The 25623-nt window shown below is 25.7% G+C and overlaps 2 protein-coding genes and 1 long non-coding RNA gene across 3 annotated transcripts; all 3 read left to right on the forward strand.

The window, feature by feature from the left end:
* On the forward strand, positions 1–25623 carry LOC131169453 (uncharacterized). Its single transcript, XM_058128681.1, has 7 exons — positions 1–27; positions 18398–18445; positions 20198–20270; positions 20377–20495; positions 20682–20791; positions 24278–24386; positions 25595–25623. Exons 3-7 carry the CDS (start codon positions 20230–20232, stop codon positions 25621–25623), a joined length of 408 nt encoding a protein of 135 aa, XP_057984664.1. The 5' UTR covers positions 1–27; positions 18398–18445; positions 20198–20229.
* Positions 7725–9319, forward strand: LOC131169305 (putative UDP-rhamnose:rhamnosyltransferase 1). Its single transcript, XM_058128509.1, has one exon. The coding sequence runs from the start codon at positions 7860–7862 to the stop codon at positions 9240–9242; it is 1383 nt and encodes a 460-aa protein (XP_057984492.1). The 5' UTR covers positions 7725–7859; the 3' UTR covers positions 9243–9319.
* Positions 16429–17547, forward strand: LOC131169306 (uncharacterized). The gene is made up of 3 exons (XR_009140413.1): positions 16429–16559; positions 16670–16708; positions 17510–17547. It is a non-coding gene; the product is annotated as an uncharacterized LOC131169306 (long non-coding RNA).

Here is a 25623-nt window from a genome sequence, read left to right on the forward strand (position 1 = left end):
AACGGCCGGCGAGCAATGGTGATCCAAGTACGTAGTTTAGATTTGTTGAGTATATATACATATATAGAAATTATTCAACATATGTTATTTAAAAAAAAATATTCATTTGTCTCATACACATAAGAAATTTTATTATTAGATTTAAAGAGTGGAAAGTGGTTTTGTGAATCCTAAAAAATTATACTAATCTTGATTTGAAAAAAAAAACATATAATAGTGAAACAAAATGATAAAAAGGGAAATAAAGCTAAAATGAAATTACACTATTCTAGAGTAAATGGATTGAATTTAATTGCATCCTAAAAGTTAGTTCAAGGAAAAAGATTTATCCAAATTTTATATATAATATAAATACCTTATCTCAAATTAACGTATGCTCGGCATAAATATTTAGAACGTAAAGTTTACAGACAAACACATTTTCGGGTGATCCAACATTAAAATATGATAGGTTTTGATATCATGTAAAGAAAAATAGATCGAGTCTAACTCCACCCCAAAAGTTAACTCAAATAGAAAATTTTTGTCAAATATTATATATGATACAAATACCTTATCCTAATGAGGCATGAAACTATGATTCTAATGTGTTACAATATTCATTCTAATGTGTTACAATAACTATGATTTAATTGAAAGTGAACTTGGTGATTTAACTCAAAGTAGATCTGTTTATGTTGATCCAATTAATCTCAATTTTGAATCGAAAATTACATTAGTAAAATTAAATTTTCTGATAAATATTAATATTCTGCTAGGCTACGTTTTTGGTATTCATGTGATTAAAATTTAGAAGGCCAATTTTTTTTTTTAAGAAAAGTAACATATTAAATAATATTAAAAAATAATTTAAAAATGTTTAATTATTTTAAATTTGAGTTTTAATTGAAAGATGACTGTATGTATTGTGGGATATATATTCCAATATCAAAAACTACCTTAACCAAATTTGATTTCCAAGCCTTTTATCTTGCAGATCCTAAAGACTCTAAAGCACAAAAGAAGGAAGATCAGTGCATTCAAGGTGAGTTTTTGTTCCTCCTCATTTATTTGTTTACTTATTTATGGATTATTTTTTCTTTGGAAAGTGTTTTTCTTTGAGAATTTTTTTGAAAAGGGAGGATATTTATAAAATTCACAATATTTAAACTTTGATTAACTTAAAGAGATATGAAAAGTGAACAAAATGATTAAACTATTAATGAAATTAAATGTTAGGGACAAATTAATTTAGTTTTAAAAATACAAAATTAATTAATTTTTGTTAAACTTTATGGACTAAATGGTAAATTAACAAGGATTATTTTGAAATTTCATTTATCACTAACTGCAATTTCTGTCTAATTTGGATGGAAGGACATAATTGTTGATATGATTAGACAAGTTATTATAAATTAAAAACATGAGGACATATTTTTTATTTCTGAAAAACTTCATGGGGCATTCTGTAAAATACCAATTTCAATAATGAGAGATAATGTTCTCTTTTCAACATTTCATACTATAAAAAGAAAAAAAAAATCCTTTAATGATAGTAAGACTCCAATATGAGACTTTTTTTTTTACCATTAATTTAAAGAATGTAACTATTATTGATTAATTAAATTGAGTTGATTACCTGGATTAATTGGAGATGATAAAACAAGATTAGCTAGGATGTTGTTAAAATTAATAGTAAAAAATTTAGCCATCAATAACTTTTTTGGTATAATAAATTTTTGGTAACAATAATTATTGTTGTTAATAACTTTTTTTTAGTAATTATAATTTTCTTTTAAAATACTGATGCTCACAATTTTTTAATAATAATATATATTATTACTAAAAATATAAAATTTACCGTCATAAATTTATAGTTACAATATAATAATTTTTGCACATTGTTGACAAAAATTTGTAACTATAAATATTTTATAACAAAATTATAATTGCTGAAAAAAAAAATTATTGTTGTCAAAAGTTTATTAATAATAGTCGCAATAACGAATAACAATTATTGCGATATCTATTTTTTATATTATTAGTAATAATTATTTATATTGCTGTTGTATATTAATTTTATAGCAGTAAAATTAATATTAACAAATAATAATTATTGTCATATCTATTTTATATACTATTAGTAATAATTAATTATATTGCTATTGTATATTAATTTTATAGCAACAAAATTAATGTTATTGTAAAATTGTTTTACTATTAATTTTAATATTTATTGCGGTGAATATATATATATATATATATATATATATATATATATATATATATATATATATATATATATGAAAAGTGGATAACGATAAAGGCTATCTCTAGCTTGTTTTCCAGTTAATCTGACAATGTTTCGTTGCACTTGCAGACATAACTTCCAACACTAAACATGAGCAAACAATGTGTATACAAACTGACTTCGACCTGCAGATAGTCGACGGGTAAATAATTTGTTTGTTTGTTTATTTATTTACTTCATTTCCGTTCCTTATTTACTCCTCAAACGAGCTCATATAGCCCTATAATTTTTTTTTTTTTTCCCATTGGTATGAATTAGGTCACAGGATGCAATATCATCTCCTGAATATGAAGAACACAAGGCGTTACAGGATGCTTGTTCAATATTCACTTCTCGCCAATTCTATATCGTGGATATTACTTCCCATTCGATAATGAAGGTTCATTGCTGGCTCGTTTCTTCAATAATTTTACCCATTATCCATGAACTTTGATCCTTTTAATTTATATTTTAAATCTCCAGAATTTCCCAAATGAAAACTTGAAATTTGATAGATGAATTGCAATTCAATTATTAATTATCTTTCCATTAAAATAGTATGAGCATAAATCTTTACAATTTTGAAAACACTCATATTCACTGTTTTCAATTGCTTTCTAGGGAATCTGGTAAAACAACCTCATGGCTACACAAAGCATCCAAAATCAGGGGTTATCTACCACGATATTATTATTGGTAGAGGTCATCCTGTACGCTCTAGTGATCTGAAGGTTGTTCAATTCCCTCGGTTTTTGTTTATACTTCCTTTAAATTCATGATATTCAAATTCAATCCATCCATTAAAATAATATTTTTAAGGTTTATTGAATAAAAAAAATTCAAAACTTTAAGGTATTTACGATTACAGTTAAACTTTAAATTGTGGGTATTACATCTAAATCTTAGTTAATTATCATAATTATAGCAACAAAAACTAAATTGAATTTGAAAAAGTTGATAATAAATTGCGTATAATATGTTTATTAAGAAAATAGTTTATTGATCTAAACTTTATATTTAAATATTTTTTATTCATTTATGTAAAATATATTTATAATATTTATTTTTAATTGAAATTATATACTAAAAAATTGTTTTATTGATAAAATATATTTTAATATAATAAAATTTAAAAATTACATAATAATAAAGAATGCATAAAATAATCACACTATAAATATTCTATATTTTTTATATAATAAATAAAAATATTCAAATATAAATTTTAAATTAATTAACTATTTTATTAATCAAATAAAATTTCTGTATTTTAATTTACTGTTTACTTTCTCAAATTCAATTTGATTTCTTTGACTACATTATAACAATTAACTAAAATTTGACTATAATATACACAATTTAAAGTTTTGACTACAATAAAAAAAAATACCTTAAAAATTTCTAAATTTTTATCAAATAGGCCTTTTTGGAAGACCGCCCCTCGACTTTGATCATTTGCAGGTGACATTCCACTACGATTTCTATGATCAATTTCATGGGCTTATTCAGAGCAATGCTGTAGATCGTTCTCCTGAAGAAGTCCATCTGTGCTGGCATCGATTTGGTGAAGGTGAAAAAAAGAAACCAAGTCTAGAGTATAAGCAAAGGAATTCTTCTTTTGTTTAACTTGCATATATCTATATAAAAATGGCTGAAATTGGTAATCAAATAATGCAGGATTCGAGGAAGGAATTCGAGGTATGCGGCCTGGAGGGATGAGAAGAATTATTGTCACTCCAGAACATCGTTCATCAATAGTTAGTATCCAAAAATTCCATTTTGTTTCCTTCCATCATGCATGCTATATAATTTATTTATTTATTTATTTTAGAATCTGTCTGATATTAATGTAAGAACAGACACTTAAAAAAATTTAAATATATTAATTTAAAAATATTAAACAAATTTTAATATTAAATTTAATAAATTTTAATCAGAACACGAAAGTTTTATATTCATGAATGTAATTTTTATGATTTTCCATTTCTCTTCTTATCAAAATTAACAAGAGATTAATATGGTATTCTACAGGCTCGAAAAAGATATGGAGTTTATGATGTGGCGTTGCTTAAAGTTGAGAAATCGTGCGGCTGTCCACTCTCAAGCTCTTGATTTTAGATTTTCACATGTATGTGCTCCATTCGTCTATTAAGCCAGGAATAATATTTACTATTATGAGAAAAGTTGTACCTTCCACTGAGTTTGTGGCTTAGAATAATATTCCACATAACACTCCTTAATTTCCAACAGATGAATGTTCTTTACCGTCTCCAATTTTGGAGAGTGAATATTTCTCTCAAAGTTTTTCTTTGTAGTTTCTTTTGAATTGTCAAGCTTTTCATTCATTGAAGGCTTTCCTTACCCTTCGGGGCAAGGGAAGACTAGCCTAACTGTGATTTATCCCTCTTACAATTGGATTGAGAGTAAATAGTCTTTTGAGTGTTATTTCTTATAGATCTATGAGTTTTCATGGTGAGAGTGATAAGGAGTAGATATGTGTAGGGATTGTCATAACCGAAGAGAATAGGTGGCCTTTCATATTTGCGGATGAAATCTAATGAGGTTTAAAAAAGTTATTGGTGGTAAGTCCCTGTGTTGTCTTGTGACCCCTTTGGACATCAGATCTGTTGTCCTCGACAGGTGGCTGTGCAAGGGGAGCTCAGATCTTTGAAGGGCTCATTATTTTCTCAGGCGGCAATGGAAAGAATGATTTAATTACTAGAGTGTTTTCTCTGTTTTTGGATATCTCTATTTTTATTTTTTATTTCGGGTTTGGCTACATTTTGGTTTTGCTGTGTGTGTAGTATGATTTGTAGATATGAGATTGGCTTATGAGTGAACTTTCAATCTTCTGATTGTGCCGTGCGGTAAAGTTATAGTGAAGGGTTCTGTTTCATCTTTTTCGGTATGTTCTCGAGATTTTCTCTGTGATTTTCTTTGCTTTACAATGGACTGGGTTAAAACTTCTGGATTGATAAATTTTAGATTATTTTTTTTAATTAAATTTAGTCCTTAACCCCCTGTATTTCCTTTCATTGAAATTTTAATTTCATGTTAAAAAAAAATTCTTCACGTTCAAAATGTCAAAAACCTTGGGTACTATCTACTACCTAAAACGACTTGTCAGCCTGTAGGACCCGCATTTCACCAAGTGGGGTACACCAATAGGTCCACATGTCTCTTATAGGGCTTGTATGTGACGTCCACAAGTCACCAGTGTGGCCCACTTGTGTGGTCCATTACTATTGTGGGGGCTGACATGTTACTATTTGTGATTGAAATGCTAGAGGTTTTTTCTCCATCCGAGCGCACACCTCTGAAATCGTTGTGACCTTCTAATTCCAAATATGCAGTCGGTTTCTCCAAAATCGCTAGGCTTGTCAAAAATCAACTCGAAAAATTTCAACCATTCATTGATGATCTTCGTCATTTGATTGCCGTAAAAAAATCATCCTTTAAAGCTATAGCAACTAGCTCACGGGTAGCAGTGTTGCTCTGTCTACGAATAAAATAAATAAATGCATGTAATAATTTATTATTTATATATAATTATAAAAAAAACTATAAATTAAAAAAAAAATGTAAGATATAAATGCAATATATATAATTTAAATATTAATTAGGTTTTGTTTATTTTATAAAAAATATTTTAAATATTTTTTATATTTTTTAGTATTTGAAAGCATTCAAGAAAATTAGTTAACGAAAAATATTTTTTTATAAAAAAAAATTAAGTCATTTTTAAGTAAAATTTTTTAAAAGAGAAAGTTATTTTTTATTTTTTAAACTTTAAAAATTTTATTAAAATGTGAACACATTTATACATATATGAAATAAATAAATATTATTAATTTAACATTATAATTAAATAATAAAAAATATTTTCATAAAAAATATTAAAAAATATTTTTCATAGAAAATATTTTCTTTATATAAATCATTTTTTATAAAACAAATAGAGTCTTAATAATAAAATTTGTTAGACAAAAAGTGTGTATTTTAAAATAACTAAAAATAAAGTGCTCTTTTAGACAATTTTTTTTTTTCAATAGACTAATTATAATATGCCACTTTTGGTGAGTGCGAGATATGTTTGAACAATAGGAAAAAAAATGGTTAATTTCAAAACTTTCATCATGGATTAATTATACTCTCTTTGATTGAAAAAAAAATCTCCATGATGATATTGAAACCTTTGAAATCAACTACCCTTGCTATGTTCACACATCTCGCACTTATTATATATATATAACTTATCCTATCTATTTGTTTATAATAATTTTTATATTGATAAGTTGAGTTTATAAATTAAAAGAAAAAGGTTAATAAATTCAACCTTTTATTTTAGTATTTATAAGTAATATGTTTATAAGTTAGTTTGATTAAATATTTTTTTATATTATTTTTATTTAATTATTAAAATTTAATCATAAATATTATTGAGTATCTTTTTAGTCATTTTAATAATAAATATATTTATGATTTATCTTTTATCAAATATATTAACGATTTATCAGTCACTTATAAATATTTTAACCAAACACGTATATTTTTAAAATTTTGAATGTTCATAAACTTAAATTAACTTATAAATTCTAGATGTTTATAAGTTGGTTTTTATAAGTTAAACCAAAAATCCTCTAAGTTTTTTGTTAACTATTTTATCAATAATATTCTTGTTCATAGAAAAAACTGAAAATAAGAATATGAAATTGAATGGTACTCATAAAAATATTTTATTTATATTTGAATTTATTTATATTTATTCTAAATTTAATTATTATTTATATGTTATCAACTTCTGTTAAATTTATTTAATTTTATATATTTAGTTAATAATTCATGTAAATATATTTTTATTAATAATTTTTATATTAAAAATTTAATAGTTGTATTAAAAACATATAAAATTTATTTTTAATAATATATTTTCTAAAAAGTTTATACTGATAAATTCGAATAATGTATATTAAATATATAAAATAAAATTTAATATGAATTCGATACGAATATTAATTACTAAAATTAATCTATCTCAACCCAATTATATTACTTAAACTCATGCTATTAGTGACAGATCAAATTGGTAACACTCTATTACTATACCAAATTAGAAGCAAATTAGAAGGGAAGATGTTGAAAGCATTGTAGATACTGTGTCCAATGACAAATTAATTATACTCCAATTTTTAAAAATAGAGTAAATTATAATTTTTCTTTTAAATTTATGACAAATTATAAATTAATTTCTTTATTTTTAATTTAAAATAATTATATCTTTCAAATTTTATTTTGTTAACATTCATTCTTCTAAATTAAACACATCAGTAGAAGATTAAATAATCAGAATCACATTAGTTTCTGCTTTTTAATTTAAACATATTTTATTTTATTTTATTTATGTAAATAAATCACCACATGTTTCGAATATAAAATATAATTTGTCCTTAGGGGATTCTAGACCGACCTTTTAAATGGGTCAATCTCACGTCTTCATATTTTGAGTGCTTAGTAGAGTGGCAAGAAATTCACTAACGCCTGCGAGTGAGAGGGTTTGATATCGGAGGATCACCACCATCACCAACTCAAGATGAGTGAACCTGGTAAAAAGCTTCATGTTGCTTTGTTTCCATGGTTGGCGTTTGGTCATATAATCCCATTCCTTGATCTTGCCAAGCACATAGCCCAAAGGGGTCATAAAATCTCCTTCATATCCACTCCTAGAAACATCCGACGGTTGCCCAATATCCCTTCAAATTTGGCACCGCTTATCAATTTAGTGAGCCTCCCTTTACCCACAGTTGAACATCTCCCACACAGTGCAGAGGCCACCATTGATATACCTTCCCAGAAAATTCCATACCTCAAGATTGCCTACGACGGCCTCCAAGGTCCTCTTCTCCAGTTTTTAAAAACTTCTACTCCGGATTGGATCATTTGCGACTTTGCTCCTTACTGGTTACCTTCCATTGCGGCCAATCTTAGGATCTCGCGTGCCTTCTTCAATATTTTAGCTGCATGGAGTATATCTTTCTTTGGATCATCATCTTCTGCCATGATTAATGGTGAGGATCCGCGCACTCAACCAGAAGATTTCACTGTAGTTCCTAATTGGATTCCTTTTCCTTCGAAGGTCGCCTATCAGCTCCACGAGGCAAAGCGAGCTTATCCTGTCGCGGTAAACTATTCAGGTGTCTCCGATGTGTTTCGTTTAGGATCAGTCATTGCAGGTTGTGATGTAATAGCTGTGCGGAGCTGCAATGAATTAGAGGCGGACTTTTTGAGGCTTCTTGGAGAGCTTCACCGCAAGCCTGCGCTTCCAATAGGTTTACTACCACCTGCAGATTTTGAAGCCAGATGTAACGAAGATGAAACGTGGCTCACAATCAGAGAGTGGCTATACAAGCAAAACAAAGGTTCTGTGGTTTACATAGCATTTGGAAGCGAGGTGGAACTGAGTCAACCTGAAATAAACGAGTTGGCACTCGGATTAGAGTTATCAGGGTTGCCATTCTTTTGGGTTCTAAGGAAACGGGATAACTCGGTTGAGTTACCCGATGGATTCAAAGAACGAGTCGAGGGACGTGGCATGGTGTGGACGAGTTGGGTACCTCAACTCAGAATCTTGGGTCATGAATCAGTAGGAGGATTTGTGACTCACTGTGGTTATAGTTCAGTTATAGAGGCACTTTACTATGGACTTGCTTTGATTATGTTGCCAATCACTGTAGTAGACCAAGGGCTAATTGCAAGAGTTTTTGGAGAGAAGAAGGTGGGTGTAGAGGTGACAAGAGATGAGGAAGATGGGTCTTTTGCGAGGGAATCGGTGGCTGAGTCGCTGAGGATGGTGATGGTTGAAAAGGAAGGAAAAGTATACAGAGACAATGCAAGGGAGATGAGCAAGTTATTTGCAGATAAAGATCTTCATGATCGATATATAGATCATTTTGTTGAGTTTCTGCAAAATCATTGAGTTGCCTGCAGTCCTTAACCCAACTTTTTTTTTCCTTTTTAAGTTTCTTATAAAAAAAAATGTGATGTAAATGTAAATGAACGAGTAGTGTAGGGCATGTTTTTTTTTTTTTGGGTCATATAGTCGTGGGGCTGAATTCATGATTGAGTTGAATTCATCGTTCCAGTTGGGTTAAGTGTCGTTGTCAGAATCCGATAAGTGCTAGTGCAAAGTCTTCTGATGTAACATCTCATTTGGATTTTTAGATAATTATTTAATAAAAATAAATTCACGTGGCATAAAAAATTACTTTACTGATTTTTAGGCAATAATTTTAGTGTTAAAGATTTTTTTTAATGCACTCGCTTCATTATGATTTAAAATATAATATTATTTTTATTTTAAATTTATAATATAATTAAATTTTATTTGGTATTAAATTTTAGAATATAAAATTATTTTTTTAAATAAAAATATTATTTTAAATACTGTTAAAAAATATGAATTAAAAAAAATTATTTTATTATTTTAATATTTTTATGATTAAAATTAATTAAATTTAATTTTTAATTATTTTTTAATACCCTCTAATTAATATATTTAAAAAATAATTTTTTTAACAATAATTTCAATAATGATATCAAATATGTCCTTACTTAATGCAAAAAATTTTCAACGTTGAATTACTCAACCCCATTCCTACCTATTTTGTTTTATAGAAATTTTATTAGTTAAATATAACCTGCAATTATTTAACTATTTTAATTAAAATTATTAAATTTTAATTTAATTTTATAAAAATTATAACTAAAAAATTAAAATTTTTAAATTAATTTATTAACTTATCAATTATTTATAAATAAAATTATTTTATTTTATTATTACTAAAAAATAGAATGTATGGAATCTATCTAGTTATTCTCTTCGTCATCATATCCTTTTTTTTTAATTTTAATTGATTACATGAAAATATAGAAAAAAATATTATTAAAAAGTAAAAAAAAATAATTAGATAATTATTTTATTTATAGGTATGTTTCACTCACTACAAGAAATTTTAAAAATAACTATAAAAATTACTGACCATTGAATTTCGTTGATAATTTACTGACGTTTTACCGATAAAAAAAATTTAAACCAATTTATACAGACGAAATTATAGACTAATTACTGATGACACAATTTCATAAGTAAAAGTAGTGCCTAATATTGACAATAAAATTAGCAACTAAATAAAAAAAATACCGATAAAAAGATTCATTAGTAATTACTGATTAATTCGTATTTAGTTGGTAATATTAAAAAAAATTAAAAATTCAAAAACTTAAAAAATTTTAACCATGAAAATTGTCCGTCAGTAATTACTAACGAAAAAAATAAAAATAAAATTTTAAAATAAATTACCTACGAAAATTTTTCATCAGTAATTACCAACAAACAGTATTTAATCTATAATACTAATAAAAAAAATTAAAAACGCTTAAAAACTTTTACCTGTGAAAATTTTTCGTCGATAATTACCAACGAACCGTATATAGTCAGTAATTTTAAAAAAATAGAAAAAAATTAAAATAAATTAACTATGAAATTTTGTTATCGGCAATTACTAATGAACTTATTTTTTATCTGTAATATTAAGAAGAAAATAAAAAATAAAATTTTTAAAATGAATTACTTACGAAAATTTTGATTCAGTAATTACCAACGAATTGTATTTAGTCGGTAATATTAAAAAGAAAATAGAAAAAAATTAAAATAAATTACCTATGAAAATTTATTGTCAGTAATTACTAATGAACTTATTTTTTATTGATAATATTAAGAAGAAAATAAAAAATAAAATTTTAAAAATAAATTACCTATGAAAATTTCTCATCAGTAATTACCAACGAATCATATTTAGTCAGTAATACTAAGAAGAAAATAAAAAAAAAATTGTAAAAGCTTAAAAAAATTTATGTACGAAGATATTTCATTGGTAATTACCAATAAATATCGATTTTGTATGTAATCCATTGATAAATCACAAAAAATATAAAATTCTCATATCGTTTATGAATATATAAAAAAGGAGTTTGTTTCTTAATAAAAGAAAAGCCACTCCCCAGCATATGCAATTAAATTAATTTTACATTGAAATTAAAATAATTAATATTTAATTTAAAAAATAATTAAAAAAAATTAAAAAGTAAAAACAAATTAAAAATTAAATTAAATTGATATTTTTAAATTAAATTAAAAATTAAAATAAATTAAAAATATAATAAAATAACATAAAATAGATTAAATTAAATTAAAAATAAAAAGTAAAATTAAAAATATGAATTAAAAATTATCATTAGTAATTACCTATAAGTTATCATTAATTGCTTAAAATAATTTATTATCGCCAGTAATTATCAATAAAAAGTGTTATAGTAAATAATTAATAATTTATAAATGTACTATCCCCTTGAAATTACATTAAGGAAATCTTAATTTACCAACAAAAATAAGTGAATAGTATAAAATATATATGAAAAAAAAATTTAGTGGGGTCAATGCATGTGATGCTGCCACTGACCACCAACCTCACTAAAAAGTTACAATAAAATTTATAAATTAACTACTAAGAAGGACAATGGATTGGATTTGAACCCTCAATTTAATAATAATAATAATACTAAATCTTATCAATCCAACTAACCTTTGCTGTTAAAATTCAAATTTTATAATTGTGGGCTCTTATTATCAATCAAATTATTGTATAATTATTTTAAAATCTTATCCTTATCTACCTACACTATACTAATAAAAGATTTTATGGCATATCAATGGGATGGGTATGAGTGACAGAAGATTCTATATCTCTCAAGGTCGAGTGTTTAATTCTTATGAATGGAGAAAATCTCCATTGAAGGTACTTTACTCCTATAATAGTGCACCAACGGGATTGATACAAATGGTAAACGACTTTGTATCTCTTAAGTAATGCCAAGTGTTCGATCCTTATAGATGAAAAAAATCTCCACTAGGATCATACTTTATCCTCATAATGAGTCTCTCCGATGCAAGCAGGCCTAACCCAATGGACTAGGAGATACCTGTAATTTATTTAAAAAAGAAAAAAAAAACTCATGGTGTAAGTGTAACAACTCGGTCACTATGAAAATAAAATATCTTTTTTATAATATCATTTTGAAAATCGGTGTCTATCTTTTTGTAGGATTTGTTGCATTAATTCTTGTTTGGTTTATAGTAAAAAAGTTATTTTTTTTTTAAATAATAAAAAAGATGGTTAGATCCTTTTTTGAAAATTAATTTTACTTTGATGGCTATCAAAATAAATATTAAAAAGATAAATTTTGATTAAATTTTATTTTTGAGTGGAGCATATTTAATGTTGATTGGTCAATTGAAGGGCTAATTAATTCAATTTCTATCTATGTTTGTACCTTGTCTGCTTTGTCTTATATTAAAATTATCTTATAAAAATATATAAGCGTTTTAAAAAAGATAAGAGTAAGGTGCTTTATTTTTACTTATAAATAAAAGTATTTATTTTTTTAATATTTGGATTATATTTAAAATTGTAAGGTTTTTTTTTTTTTAAGGGATTAGAGGCGAGAGAATTTAAATTTAAATCTGTTAAGTAAGTAACATATTTTTAATCGCTAGACTAAATTAGACTAGATTAATATGTGATAATCAAATTATTCTTTTAAATCACCTCAGATCTAATTTTTTATGAGAGAACAAAACATATAGATCAAGGTGACTTATCACTTTATTAGACAAAAGATTAAATTAGAATATTTTATCATTTGTTTTGTTAATTCAAATGATCAATTAGTAAATATTCTTAATAAATTTTTTTGAGATGCTTAATCAAATACATTTATACTAACTTTAGAATATATTTCGTATATTCGATTTAAAAAATATAATATTATTAAATTATCATTTATTAATTTTTTTATTTCTATTAAATAAAATAAAATTAAATATTTTACTATAATTTATATTACCTTACTTTAAAAAATTTATTCTCACACTTGCGACAGAAAATAAGTTGTTATACGGTTCACGTCTATAGAATCTTTCACCTGTAAAGATACATTGATGTGCCACGTATTAGAATTAATTAAATATTGCCACGACCTCACATTACAACAATTCAACGAAGACTTGTGTGCATTATTGCATAACAATTGGCCCACAAATTGACAACATAATAAGCATTTCATAATTGTTTGTAAGGCGGAGTCAAAAAATTAAATTAGTAGAATAAAAAAAATTATTTTTTCAATTTAAGAAAAATATTATATAAACTATTTATTAAAAAATATATATAATAATATATATAAATTATCAATATATAATAACAATTAAATGAAAAAATAATTTTATAAAATAAAAAATTCTCATTATAATTTTAAATTTATAATTGTAAGTTTTAATTTTCTGAAAGCATTCTTTGATTGCGTCATTTATTAATATTATCAAAAATATATTTGGATATATGCAATTAAAAAATCTTTCAACAATCTTGCATTCGATCGAGACTTTATAATTTCATTATGGAAAATAACTTTTCAACAATTGTTGTACAAATAATTAATTTTGAAAGAAAGCTCAATTTGGCCCCTGTATTTATTGGAGAGGTTCAATTTAGTCTATTTTTATCTTTTGATCTAATTTAACCCACAAGTTTTAATTTATACTCAAATTAGCCTAATTAATTAATATGTGATATTTTTAATATTTAATTATTTTTTAATATTAAAATATTATTTTTATATTGTATAATTATTTAAATAAAAATATTATTTTTATTATTCAATATTATTAATTAACCTGAAAATATAAAAAAATATCTTTATATTTTCATATAATTAATCAAAATTTTAATTATTTAAATGAAAAAATATGATTTTTGTATTTTATGCTTTTAATTTAAAATTTGAAATTATAATTAAATAAACTAAAAATATAACAATATTATTTTTTTCATATTATTAATTAATATTCAAAAAGTAAAATATAAAAATAACCAATTATAGTTAATTAATTAAGAATAAAAATAATTAACCAAGCAATTAACATTAAAAAATATTTAAAAAATTAAGAAAAAATGCAACTCATGCACCAAGATGGTAAGTGAGTTTCACCTTCCTCAAAATTGGACTAAATTGAACATAAATTAAAACTTCTGGATTGAATTGAATCAAAAGATAAAATTGGGTTAAATTGAACATTCCCAATAAGTACAGAGAGAAAATTAGACTTTATTCCTTAATCAATTGGACTAATTTGAGTATAAATCAAAACTTATGAATTAAATTAGATTAAAAGTTCAAAATGAGTTAAATTGAATCTCCTTAATAAGTATAGAGGGCAAATTAACCCATATTTCAATTAATTTTTATATAAAAATTTTAATTGTTAAAATAATAAATAAAATAATCATTAATTTAAATATTAATTATTATATAATAAGTATAATAATTATCAAAACAATAAGAGTAAATTTATTAATATAATAATATTTTAAAAATTTTAATGGATAAAAAATTAACTGCAGAGTTAACCATGTTTAAGCTCATAAAGGCACAATTTTTAACTGCGTAAAACACACAACCTTCAATAGTGCGTGAATTGATTTTTTATATTTTTAATTTTAATCAATTAAAATTGATTTGAACTTGCATTTTTAATTTTACTTAAATATATGAAAATATAAAATAAAATTTATATTCTAATTTTAATAATTTATATGAAAATATATAAATAATTATTTTATAATTTGTTTTATTATAATTTATTTTAATTAATTATATGAATATATAATTTTTTATATTTAATTTTTAATTATAAATAGTTTTATAGAAATATAAAATAATATTTTTAATTTTGGTTGATTATAATTATTTTGAATTTAAATTAAAATTAACTATATTTTATTAATTAGTTTTAATTAATTATAAGAAAATATAAAAATAATATTTTAATTAATTATAGGATAAATGGGTTTTCTCTTTTTTTTTTTTAATTCTAATTGATTACATGAAAATATAGAAAAAAATATTATTAAAAATTAAAAAAGCATAATTAGATAATTGTTTTATTTGGCGGGTATGTTTCACTCACTATAAGAAATTTTAAAAATAACTACAAAAATGACCGACCACTGAATTTCGTTAGTAATTTACTGATGATTTACCGACGCTTTACCGATAAAAAAAAAAATTAACCAATTTATACTGATGAAATTACCGACTGATTACTGACGATGTAATTTCATAAATAAAAGTAATGTCTAACATTGACAACAAAATTAGTGACTAAATAAAAAAATACCGACAAAAAGATTTATTAGTAATTATCGATTAATTCGTATTTAGTCAATAATATTAAAAAAAATTAAAAATTCAAGAACTTGAAAAATTTTAACCGTGAAAATTGTCCGTCAACAATTACCAACGAACTTATTTTTGTAGACAATATTAAAAATATATATAAACATCTTAAAATAAATGACCTGCGAAAATTTTTTATTGATAATTACCAACTAACTATATTTAATCCATAATACTAAAAAAAAATAAAAAAAAATTTAAAAAGCTTAAAAACTTTTACCTATGAAAATTTTTCATTAATAATTACCAACGAATCGTATTTAGTCGATAATATTAAAAAAATAGAAAAAAAATTAAAATAAATTACCTACGAAAATTTGGATTAAGTTCCTTGATATTTTTCTTAATTTTTAATTTTATATATATTGTATTGTGAGAGTTGGTTATGCGAGATTTCAGATAACTCGTAAAGGGTATATGTATAAATATATAACTTTAAGAGATGTGATGTTTCTGTGTTATATGTTTTATGGAAAAATAATAATAATAATAATTAATCCTTTAGGTAGAATTATAGGCTGACTGAAACACCGACATCCTTAGCCCGAAAAGGATATCCTGCCCGGGTAGCGCACCAAATTCCTCATAAGCTCTCAGTCTCCATGGGCCGCATACGGCCAAGGCCCAAGCCCACCACGACTCCACTTGCGCAGACTCTGGGTTCGCCAGGCCCACTCTAAGCGCAGAATTTTTACGCAGGCGAGACTCGAACGCGAGACCCTCGGAACGTTACGAGGCTCTGATACCACTTAGCCCGAAAAGGATATCCTGCCCGGGTAGCGCACCAAATTCCTCTTAAGCTCTCAGTCTCCATGGGCCATTCTCATGATTTCCTCAACTAAATCATTTCTCACGTCCATGGCTGCGACGAACTTAATCCTGATTCTACTTATGCTGATGATTTCCTCTACTGCTTTGTCTGGTGAAGATTACAATCCCCGTAAGCCTCTCTCTCTCTCTCTCTCTCTTCTCTATGCTTACGTAAATTAATCCCTAATCTCTCAAGATAATACGTATATATTGTCTGATTTCTTGTTTTTCAACTTGTAGCTCCAGCTCATGATGACCCTTACCCGCGTGAGAAAGCAGGTAGGCTTTATGAATTAATTTCTTCGATCTATTTATTTATTTTATTGTCTTACTATTACTTAGATGTCCAGTTTGATGTTATGGAGTAAATTATGCTGTTGCTTTTGGAAACTATATCATTAAAAGTACAAGCTGTTACTTAGATTATTTATTAATAATCTCCATGATTTAATTATCATAATTATTGTCATAATTTTATTAAACGGCGTGTATTCTTTGTCTTATAATTTTGTCAAAAGAGTATGTTTTAATTATTACTATTGATCGAATTTAAATGAAAATTATAGTATTTGTTTAATATTACTGTTAATTATTGTAATAAAATTTATTTTTTAAATATATTAATTAAAAATAATAAAAATTAATTAAAAATAAATTTGATATATTTTACTTATAAATATTAAAATAATAAAAATTAATTTTTTTAAAACTATTTTTTAACAATATTTAAGATGAATTTTATTTTTTAAAAATTACTTTTTTGAATTTGAAACTCAAATGGAGTCAATTATAGTAAGCACAGGGATATCTCCCGTTGCTATTGTTGAAAATTGAAAATTTTAATAAAAATCAATTTAATGATAGAATTAAAAATTATATTAAAATTTGTAATCATCTGAGGTCAGACAGACATGTAATTGATAAGGAAATCTTATAATTTTATTTTAATTGTATATTGATAAAAAAATAAAAATTATATTAAAATATCTAATTGCTAAAATTAAAACTTATAGAATTAAATAAATCGTTTAAGTTTTTTTTTTTATTTTTTTATTTTGATTTGTTGCCTCTTGCTTGCAGGAACGAAACGGCCGGCGAGCAATGGCGATCCAAGTACGTATTTTAGATTTGTTGAGTATATATACATATATAGAAATTATTCAACATATTTTATTTAAAAAAAATATATATTCATTTGTCTCACACAAATAAGAAATTTTATTATTAGATTTAAAGAGCGGAAAGTGTTTTGTAAATCCTAATAAATTATACTAATCTTGATTTAAAAAAAAAAACTTATAATACTGAAATAAAATGATAAAAAGGAAAAAAAGCTAAAATGAAATTACACAATTATAGAGAAAATGAATTGAGCTTAATTTCATCCGAAAAGAGGTTTGTCCAAATTTTATATATAATATGAACACTTTATGTTAAATTAATATATGTCTAGGTATAAACATTTGAAACGTAAAGTTTATAGACAAACATATCTATAGATGGACCAACATTAAAGTAGGTAGCTCTGATACCATATAAAAAAATGGATAAAAGAGATTTATTTAAATATTATATTTATATATATATAGGACAATCACCTTATCCCAAATTAATATGAGACGATAATTATTATTTAATTGAGAGTCAACTTGGTGACTTAACTCATAGTAGCTCTGTTTATGTTGATCCAATTAATCTCAATTTTGATTCGAAAATTACATTAGTAAAATTAAATTTTCTGATAAATATTAATATTCTATTAGGCTGATAAAAATTTAGAAGGCCAATTTTTTTTTTTTTTTTTAACAAAAGTATCATATTAAATATTATTAAAAAATAATTTAAAAATATTTAATTATTTTAAATTTGAGTTTTAATTGAATGATGACTGTATGTATTGTGGAATATATATTCCAGTATCAAAAACTACCTTAACCAAATTTGATTTCCAAGCCTTTTATCTTGCAGATCCTAAAGAGTCTAAAGCCCAAAAGAAGGAAGTTCAGAGTAATCAAGGTGAATTTTTGTTCCTCCCCATTTATTTTTTTTTTACTTATTTATGGATTACTTTTTCTATGGAAAGTGTTTTTGTTTAAGAATTTAAAAAAAAATTCATGAGAAAAATAATTTTTATTTTTGAAGAAATAACCTTTTGTTAATGTAGGATATTTATAAAATTCACAATATTTTAAACTTCGATTGCTTTGATTAACTTGAAGAGATATAAAAAGTGAACAAAATGATTAAAGTATTAATGAAATAAAATGTTAGGGACTAATTAATGTAGTTGTAAAATACAAAATTAATGAATTTTTGTTAAACTTAATGGACTAAATAGTAAATTAACAAGGGTTACTTTGAACAAGGGTTATTTTAAAATTTCATTTATCACTAACTGCAATTTCTATCTAATTTGGATGGAAAGATATAATTGTTGATAAAATTAAAATTGAGAGTTAAAGTTATTATAAATTCATGAGAAAATTTTTTTTTTTTTATTTCTGACAAACTTCATGGGGCATTCTGTAAAATACCAATTTCAATAAGAGAGATAATCTTATCAATATTTCTCACTATAATATGAGACATTTTTTTTTACCATTAATTTAAAGAATGTAACTATTATTGATTAATAAAATTGAGTGCATTACTTGTATTAATTAGAAGTGATAAAACAAGATTAGTTAGATGAGCAAATTGGAGTTATTTCAAATTGTAGGTCATCTATGGTTTTATTATTTTTTTTAAAGTAAATTCAGATTAAACTATTTTAGATTTACCATTAAATTTTTATAAGGAAAAAAATAATAATAAAGAAAAAATTTCTGGCTTGTTACCCATTAAGTATAGTAAGAAATTTGTCACTGAAGGCTTCAGCTATTAAAAATAGATCATAAGAAAAAAAAAATCATCACTGATACAATAACAAATATTAGAATTAGTAGGAAAAATATTTTGCAGGAACATTAATTTTGTTGCTATAAAGTTAACATATGAACAATTGTTGTTAGGTGTGTCTATAGAGTTCGAGCTCATACGAGGTTAAGCTTATCAACCATTAGATTAAATTTTTACATTTATATTAATACACCATTTATATAAAATATAATTATTTTTGCACATATCTCAATTTAAATATATTATTTTATATTTATTAAGATCGTTCTCATATTTTTTCGAACTCTTATTAGATACACTTTTGTTGTTAATAGTATATAAAAGGATATGACAACAATTATTGTTCGTTGTTATTACCATTGATAAACTTTTTGATAGCAGTAATTATTGCTGCTATTAACTTTTTTTTTTTTAAAATAACTATAATTTTATTGTAAAATGTCTAATACAAAAATATTTAATATAACAATGTGTAGCAATTCATGTATTAACGCTAAAAATATAAAATTTGCCACGTAAGTTTATTAAAATAATATAATAATTGTTGCATTTTGAAAAAAATTAGTGAATAGAAGTATTTTATAACAAAATTGTGATTGTTGAAAAAAAAAATATTGATAGAAATAATTATTGCTACTAAAAGTTTATCGATGGTAATAAAAACGAATAGCAATTATTACCATCTTTATTTTATGTACTATTAGTAATAATTATTCATTTTGCTATTATATGTTACCTTTATAGCAGTAAAATTAATGTCTCTGTAAACTTTTTTTTGTTATTAATTCTAACATTTGTTGTAATTTATTTTAGCAATGAAAAGGGGATAATGATAAAAGGCTATCTGACAACGCTTCGTTGCACTTGCAGACATAACTCCCAACACTAAACATGAGCAAACAATGTGTATACAAACTGACTTATACCCGCAGATGGTCGACGGGTAAATGATTTGTTTGTTTGGTTGTTTATTTATTCATATCCGTCCTAATATTCCTAAAACGAACTCATATAGCCCCAGAATTTTTTTTCTCATTGGTATGAATTAGGTCACAGGATGCAATTTCATCTCATGAATATGAAGAACACGAGGCGTTACAGGATGCTTGTTCAAATATTCACTTCTCGCCAATTCTATCTCGTGGATATTACTTCCCATTTAATAAAGGTTCATTGCTGGCTCATTTCTTCAATAATTTTACCCATTATCCATGAACTTTGATCCTTTTAATTTATATTTTAAGCCTCCGGAATTGCAATTCAATTATTAATTATATTTCCATTAAAGTAGTATGAGTATAAATCTTTACAATTTTGAAAACACTCATATTCACTGTGTTCAATTGTTTTTTAGGGAATCTGGTAGAACAACCTGATGGCTACACAAAGCATCCAAAGTCAGGGATTATCTACCACGATATTATTGTTGGTAGAGGTCATCCTGTACGCTCTAGTAATCTGAAGGTTGTTTAATTCCCTCTGTTTTTATTTATACTATCTTTAAATTCATGATATTCAATTTCAATACATCCATTAAAATAATTTTTTTAAGGTTTATTGGATAAAAAAATCCAAAACTTTAAAGTATTTATGATGGCAGTTAAAACTTTAAATTGTGAGTATTATAGCTAAATCCTAATAAGTCATCACGGTTGTTACCAAACAAAAAACTAAATTGAATCTGAAAAAGTTGATAGTAAATTATGTACAATATATTTCTTAAAGTTTTATTTGATTAATAAAATAATTTATTAATTTAAATTTTATATTTAAAAAATTTTTATTTATTATGTAAAATATATTTATAATATTTATTTTTAATTGAAATAGTATACTAAAAAAATTGTTTTTATTGATAAAATATATTTTAATATAATAAACAATTCAAAAACAACATAGTAATAAAGTAAGCATAAATAATCACACTATAAATATTTTATATAATAAATAAAATATTCAGTATAAAATTTAAATTAATGAACTATTTTATTAATAAAATAAAACTTCAAACATTATATTTTAAGTTACCGTTAACTTTCTCAAATTCAATTCAGTCTCTTATGATAACTAATTAAAATTCAATTATACTACATACAATTAAAGTTTTGATTATAATCATAAATAACTTAAAAATTTTAGATTTTTTTTTAATATATATATATATATATATATTTGTTTTTTTTTTTTTTTTTTTAAGACCGCCCCTCAACTATGATCATCTGCAGGTGACAATCCACTACGATTTCTATGATCAATTACATAAGCTCATTCAGAGCAACGCTGTAGATCGTTCTCCTGAAGAAGTCCATCTGTGCTGGCATCGATTTGGAGAAGGTGAAAAAAAAAAGAAACCAAGTCTAGAGTATAAGCAAAGGAATTCTTCTTTTGTTTAACTAGCATATATATATATATATAAATGGCTGAAATTGGTAATCAAATAATGCAGGATTCGAGGAAGGAATCCGAGGTATGCGACCTGGGGGGATGAGAAGAATTATTGTCACTCTAGAACATCGTTCATCAATAGTTAGTATCCAAAAATTCCATTTTGTTTCCTTCCATCATGCATGCTATATAATTTGTTTATTTATTTATTTTATACTCTGTTTGATATTGCTGTTAGAGCAATCACTAAGAAAAACATTTTAAATATATTAATTAAAAATATTAAAAAAAATTTAAAATTAAATTTAATAAATTTTAATCAAAACAAGAAAGTTTTATATACATTAATGTAATTTTTTATGATTTTCCATTTCTCTTATTATCACAATTAATAAGAGATTCATATGGTATTCTACAAGTTGGAAGAACATATGAAGTTTATGATGTGGTGTTGCTTAAAGTTGAGAAATCGTGCAATGTCCACTATCAAGCTCTTGATTTTAGATTTTCACATGTATGTGCTCCTTTAGTGTATTAATCGAAGAATAATATTGACTAATATGAGAAGATTTTTACATTCCACTGAGTTTGTGGCTTAGAATAATATTCCACATAATACTCCTTAATTTCTAACAGATGAATGTTCTTTGCCGTCTCCACTTTTACTTTCAGAGAATATTTCTCTCAAAGTTTTTCTTTGTTGTTTCTCTTGAGTGGTTGAGCTTTTCAACTGTTGAAGGCTTTCCTTGTCTTCGAGGCGGGAAGACTCACCTAATTGTGGTTTATCCTCCTGCAATTGGGTTGAGAGTAAATAGTCTTTTGGGTGTTGTTTCTTATAGATCTATGAGTCTTCATGGTGAGAGTGATAAGGAGTAGATCTGTAGAGGTTGCCATGACCGAGTCAAAAATCGGTGGCCTTTCATGTTTGGGGATGAAATTTGATGGGATTAAAAAGCTATTGGTGATAGGTCCCTGCGTCGTTCAATGTCTCCTTTTGACGCCGAATCATTGTCCTTGACAAGTGGCTCAGCAAGGGAAGCTCAGATCATTGAAGGGCTCATTGTCTTCTCAGGCAACAGAGGAGAGAATGATTTCGCTACTAGAGTATTCTCTTTATTTGTGGATATCTCTGTGTTGATATTCTTTATTTTTTAGTTTGGTTAGGTTTTAATTTTACTATGTATTATTATGTGTGGATATGAGATTTGCTTATGGGTGAACTTTCAATCTTCTGATAGTGTCATGCAGTAAAGCTGTGGTGAAGGGTTCTGCTCCGTCTTCTTCAGTATGTTCTTGAAATTTCTTCTCTGATTCCCTTTGCTTTGTAATGGGCTAGATTGAATTTTTTGGGTTGATGGGTTTTGGGTTTTTTTATTCTTTTTTAACATGAAATCAGAATTAGACTTAGTACTTAACCCCCCTTTGTTTCCTTTTATTTTAATGGAATTCTGATTTCATGTTAAAAAAAAAAAAAAAAAAACTTCACGTTCAAAATGTCAAAAGCCTTGGGAACCATCTACTAACTAAAACGACTTGTCAGCCTGTAGGACACGCATGCCACCAAGTGGGGTACACTAACAGGTCCACATGTCTCTTATAGGGCTTGTATTTGAGGTCCACAAGTCACCAGTGCGGCCCACTTGTGTGGTCCACTACTATTGTGGGGCTCACATGTTACTATTTAAGATTGAATTTCCTGTGTTTTTTTCTCCATCCCGGCACACACCTTTTTGTCTTTTGGTTTAAATTTTTTTTTATTTTTAAAAAAAAATTCTTCACGCTAAAAATGTCAAAAAACCTTGGGAGCCATCTACTACCTAAAACGACTCGTCAGCCTGTAGGATCCGCATTTCACCAAGTGGGGTACACCAATAGGTCCACATGTCTCTTATAGGGCTTGAATGTGACGTCCACAAGTCACCAGTGTGGCCCACTTGTGTGGTCCACTACTATTGTGGGGGCTCACATGTTACTATTTATGATTGAAATGCTAGAGGTTTTTTCTCCATCCGAGCGCACACCTCTGAAATCGTTGTGACCTTCTAATTCCAAATATGCAGTCGGTTTCTCCAAAATCGCTAGGCTTGTCAAAAATCAACTCGAAAAATTTCAACCATTCATTGATGGTCTTCGTCATTTGATTGCAGGTAAACAAATCATCCTTTAAAGCTACAGCAACTAGCTCATGAGCAGCAGTGTTGCTCTCTCTACGAATAAAATAAATAAATGTATGTAATAGTTTATTATTTATATATAATTAAAAAAAAATTATAAATTAAAAAAATATAAATGTGATATATATAACTTAAATATTAGTTAGGCTTCATTTATTTTATAAAAAATATTTTTTATATTTTTTAGTATTTGAGAGTATTCAGAAAAATTTATTATTAAAAAATTTTTTATAAAAAATAAAATTATTTTTAAAAAAAATAGCTTTCATTAAAAAAAATCATTTTCTATTTTTTAAATTTTAAAAATTTTATTAAAATATGAAAAAATATATATATATATATATATATTATTAATGAAAAGGGCATAAATGATTTCTATGATCATTTGCAGGTGACATTCCACTACGATTTCTATGATCAATTTCATGAGCTCATTCAGAGCAACACTGTAGATCGTTCTCCTGAAGAAGTCCATCTGTGCTGGCATCGATTTGGAGAAGGTGAAAAAAAAAGAAACCAAGTCTAGAGTATAAGCAAAGGAATTCTTCTTTTGTTTAACTAGCATATATATATATATATATATATATATATATGGCTGAAATTTGTAATCAAATAATGCAGGATTCGAGGAAGGAATTCTAGGTATGCGACCTGGGGGGATGAGAAGAATTATTGTCACTCCAGAAAATCGTTCATCAATAGTTAGTATCCAAAAATTCCATTTTGTTTCCTTCCATCATGCATGCTATATAATTTATTTATTTATTTATTTATTTTAGAGTCTGTCTGATATTAATATTAGAACAGTCACTAAAAAAAATTTAAATATATTAATTAAAAAATATTAAAAAAATTTAACATTAAATTTAATAAATTTTAATCAACATGAAAATTTTATATACATTAATGTAATTTTTATGATTTTCCATTTCTCTTCTTATCAAATTAACAAGAGATTAATATGGTATTCTACAAAGTTGGAAAAAGATATGGAGTTGATGTGGCGTTGCTTAAAGTTGAGAAATCGTACGGCCCACTCTCAAGCTCTTGATTTTAGATTTTCACATGTATGTGCTCCATTCGTGTATTAAGCCAGGAATAATATTTACTATTATGCGAAAAGGTGTACCGTCCACTAAGTTTGTGGATTATAACAATATTCCCCTTAATACTCCTTAATTTCCAACAGATGAATGTTCTTTACCGTCTCCACTTTTGGAGAGTGAATATTTATCTCAAAGTTTTTCTTTATCGTTTCTTTTGAGTCGTCAAGCTTTTCATCTGTTGAAGGCTTCCCTTACCCTTCGGGGCAAGGGAAGACTAGCCTAACTGTGATTTATACCTCCTGCAACTGGGTTGAGAGTAAATAGTCTTTTGGGTGCTATTTCTTATAGATCTATGAGTTTTCATGATGAGGATAATGAGGAGTAGATCTGTATAGGAGTTGTCATAATCGAAGAGAATAAGTGGCCTTTCATGGTTGCGGATAAAATCTAGTGAGGATTAAAAAAGTTGTTGATGGTAGGTCCCTGTGTTGTCTTGCGTCCCCTTTTGACATCAGATCTGTTGTCCTCGACGGGTGGCTGTGTAAGAGGAGCTCAGATCTTGGAAGGGCTCATTGTTTTCTCAGCAGCAGAGGAGAGAATAATTTAATTATTAGAGTGCTCTCTTGTTTCTGGATATCTCTGTGTTGATTTTTTTATTTCAGGTTTGGCTACATTTGGTTTTGCTGTGTAG

This window comes from Hevea brasiliensis, chromosome 10 (genome assembly GCF_030052815.1).
Source record: "Hevea brasiliensis isolate MT/VB/25A 57/8 chromosome 10, ASM3005281v1, whole genome shotgun sequence".
Taxonomy (NCBI): domain Eukaryota; kingdom Viridiplantae; phylum Streptophyta; class Magnoliopsida; order Malpighiales; family Euphorbiaceae; genus Hevea; species Hevea brasiliensis.

Bases quoted from the DNA above. Each gene is read 5' to 3' on its own strand.
- LOC131169453 (XM_058128681.1), top strand. From the start codon at position 20,230: ATGTGTATACAAACTGACTTATACCCGCAGATGGTCGACGG. The intron at 20,271-20,376 runs GTAAATGATTTG...GGTATGAATTAG, and splicing joins TACCCGCAGATGGTCGACGG to GTCACAGGATGCAATTTCAT. The intron at 20,792-24,277 runs GTTGTTTAATTC...GATCATTTGCAG, and splicing joins TACGCTCTAGTAATCTGAAG to GTGACATTCCACTACGATTT.
- LOC131169305 (XM_058128509.1), top strand. From the start codon at position 7,860: ATGAGTGAACCTGGTAAAAAGCTTCATGTTGCTTTGTTTCCATGGTTG.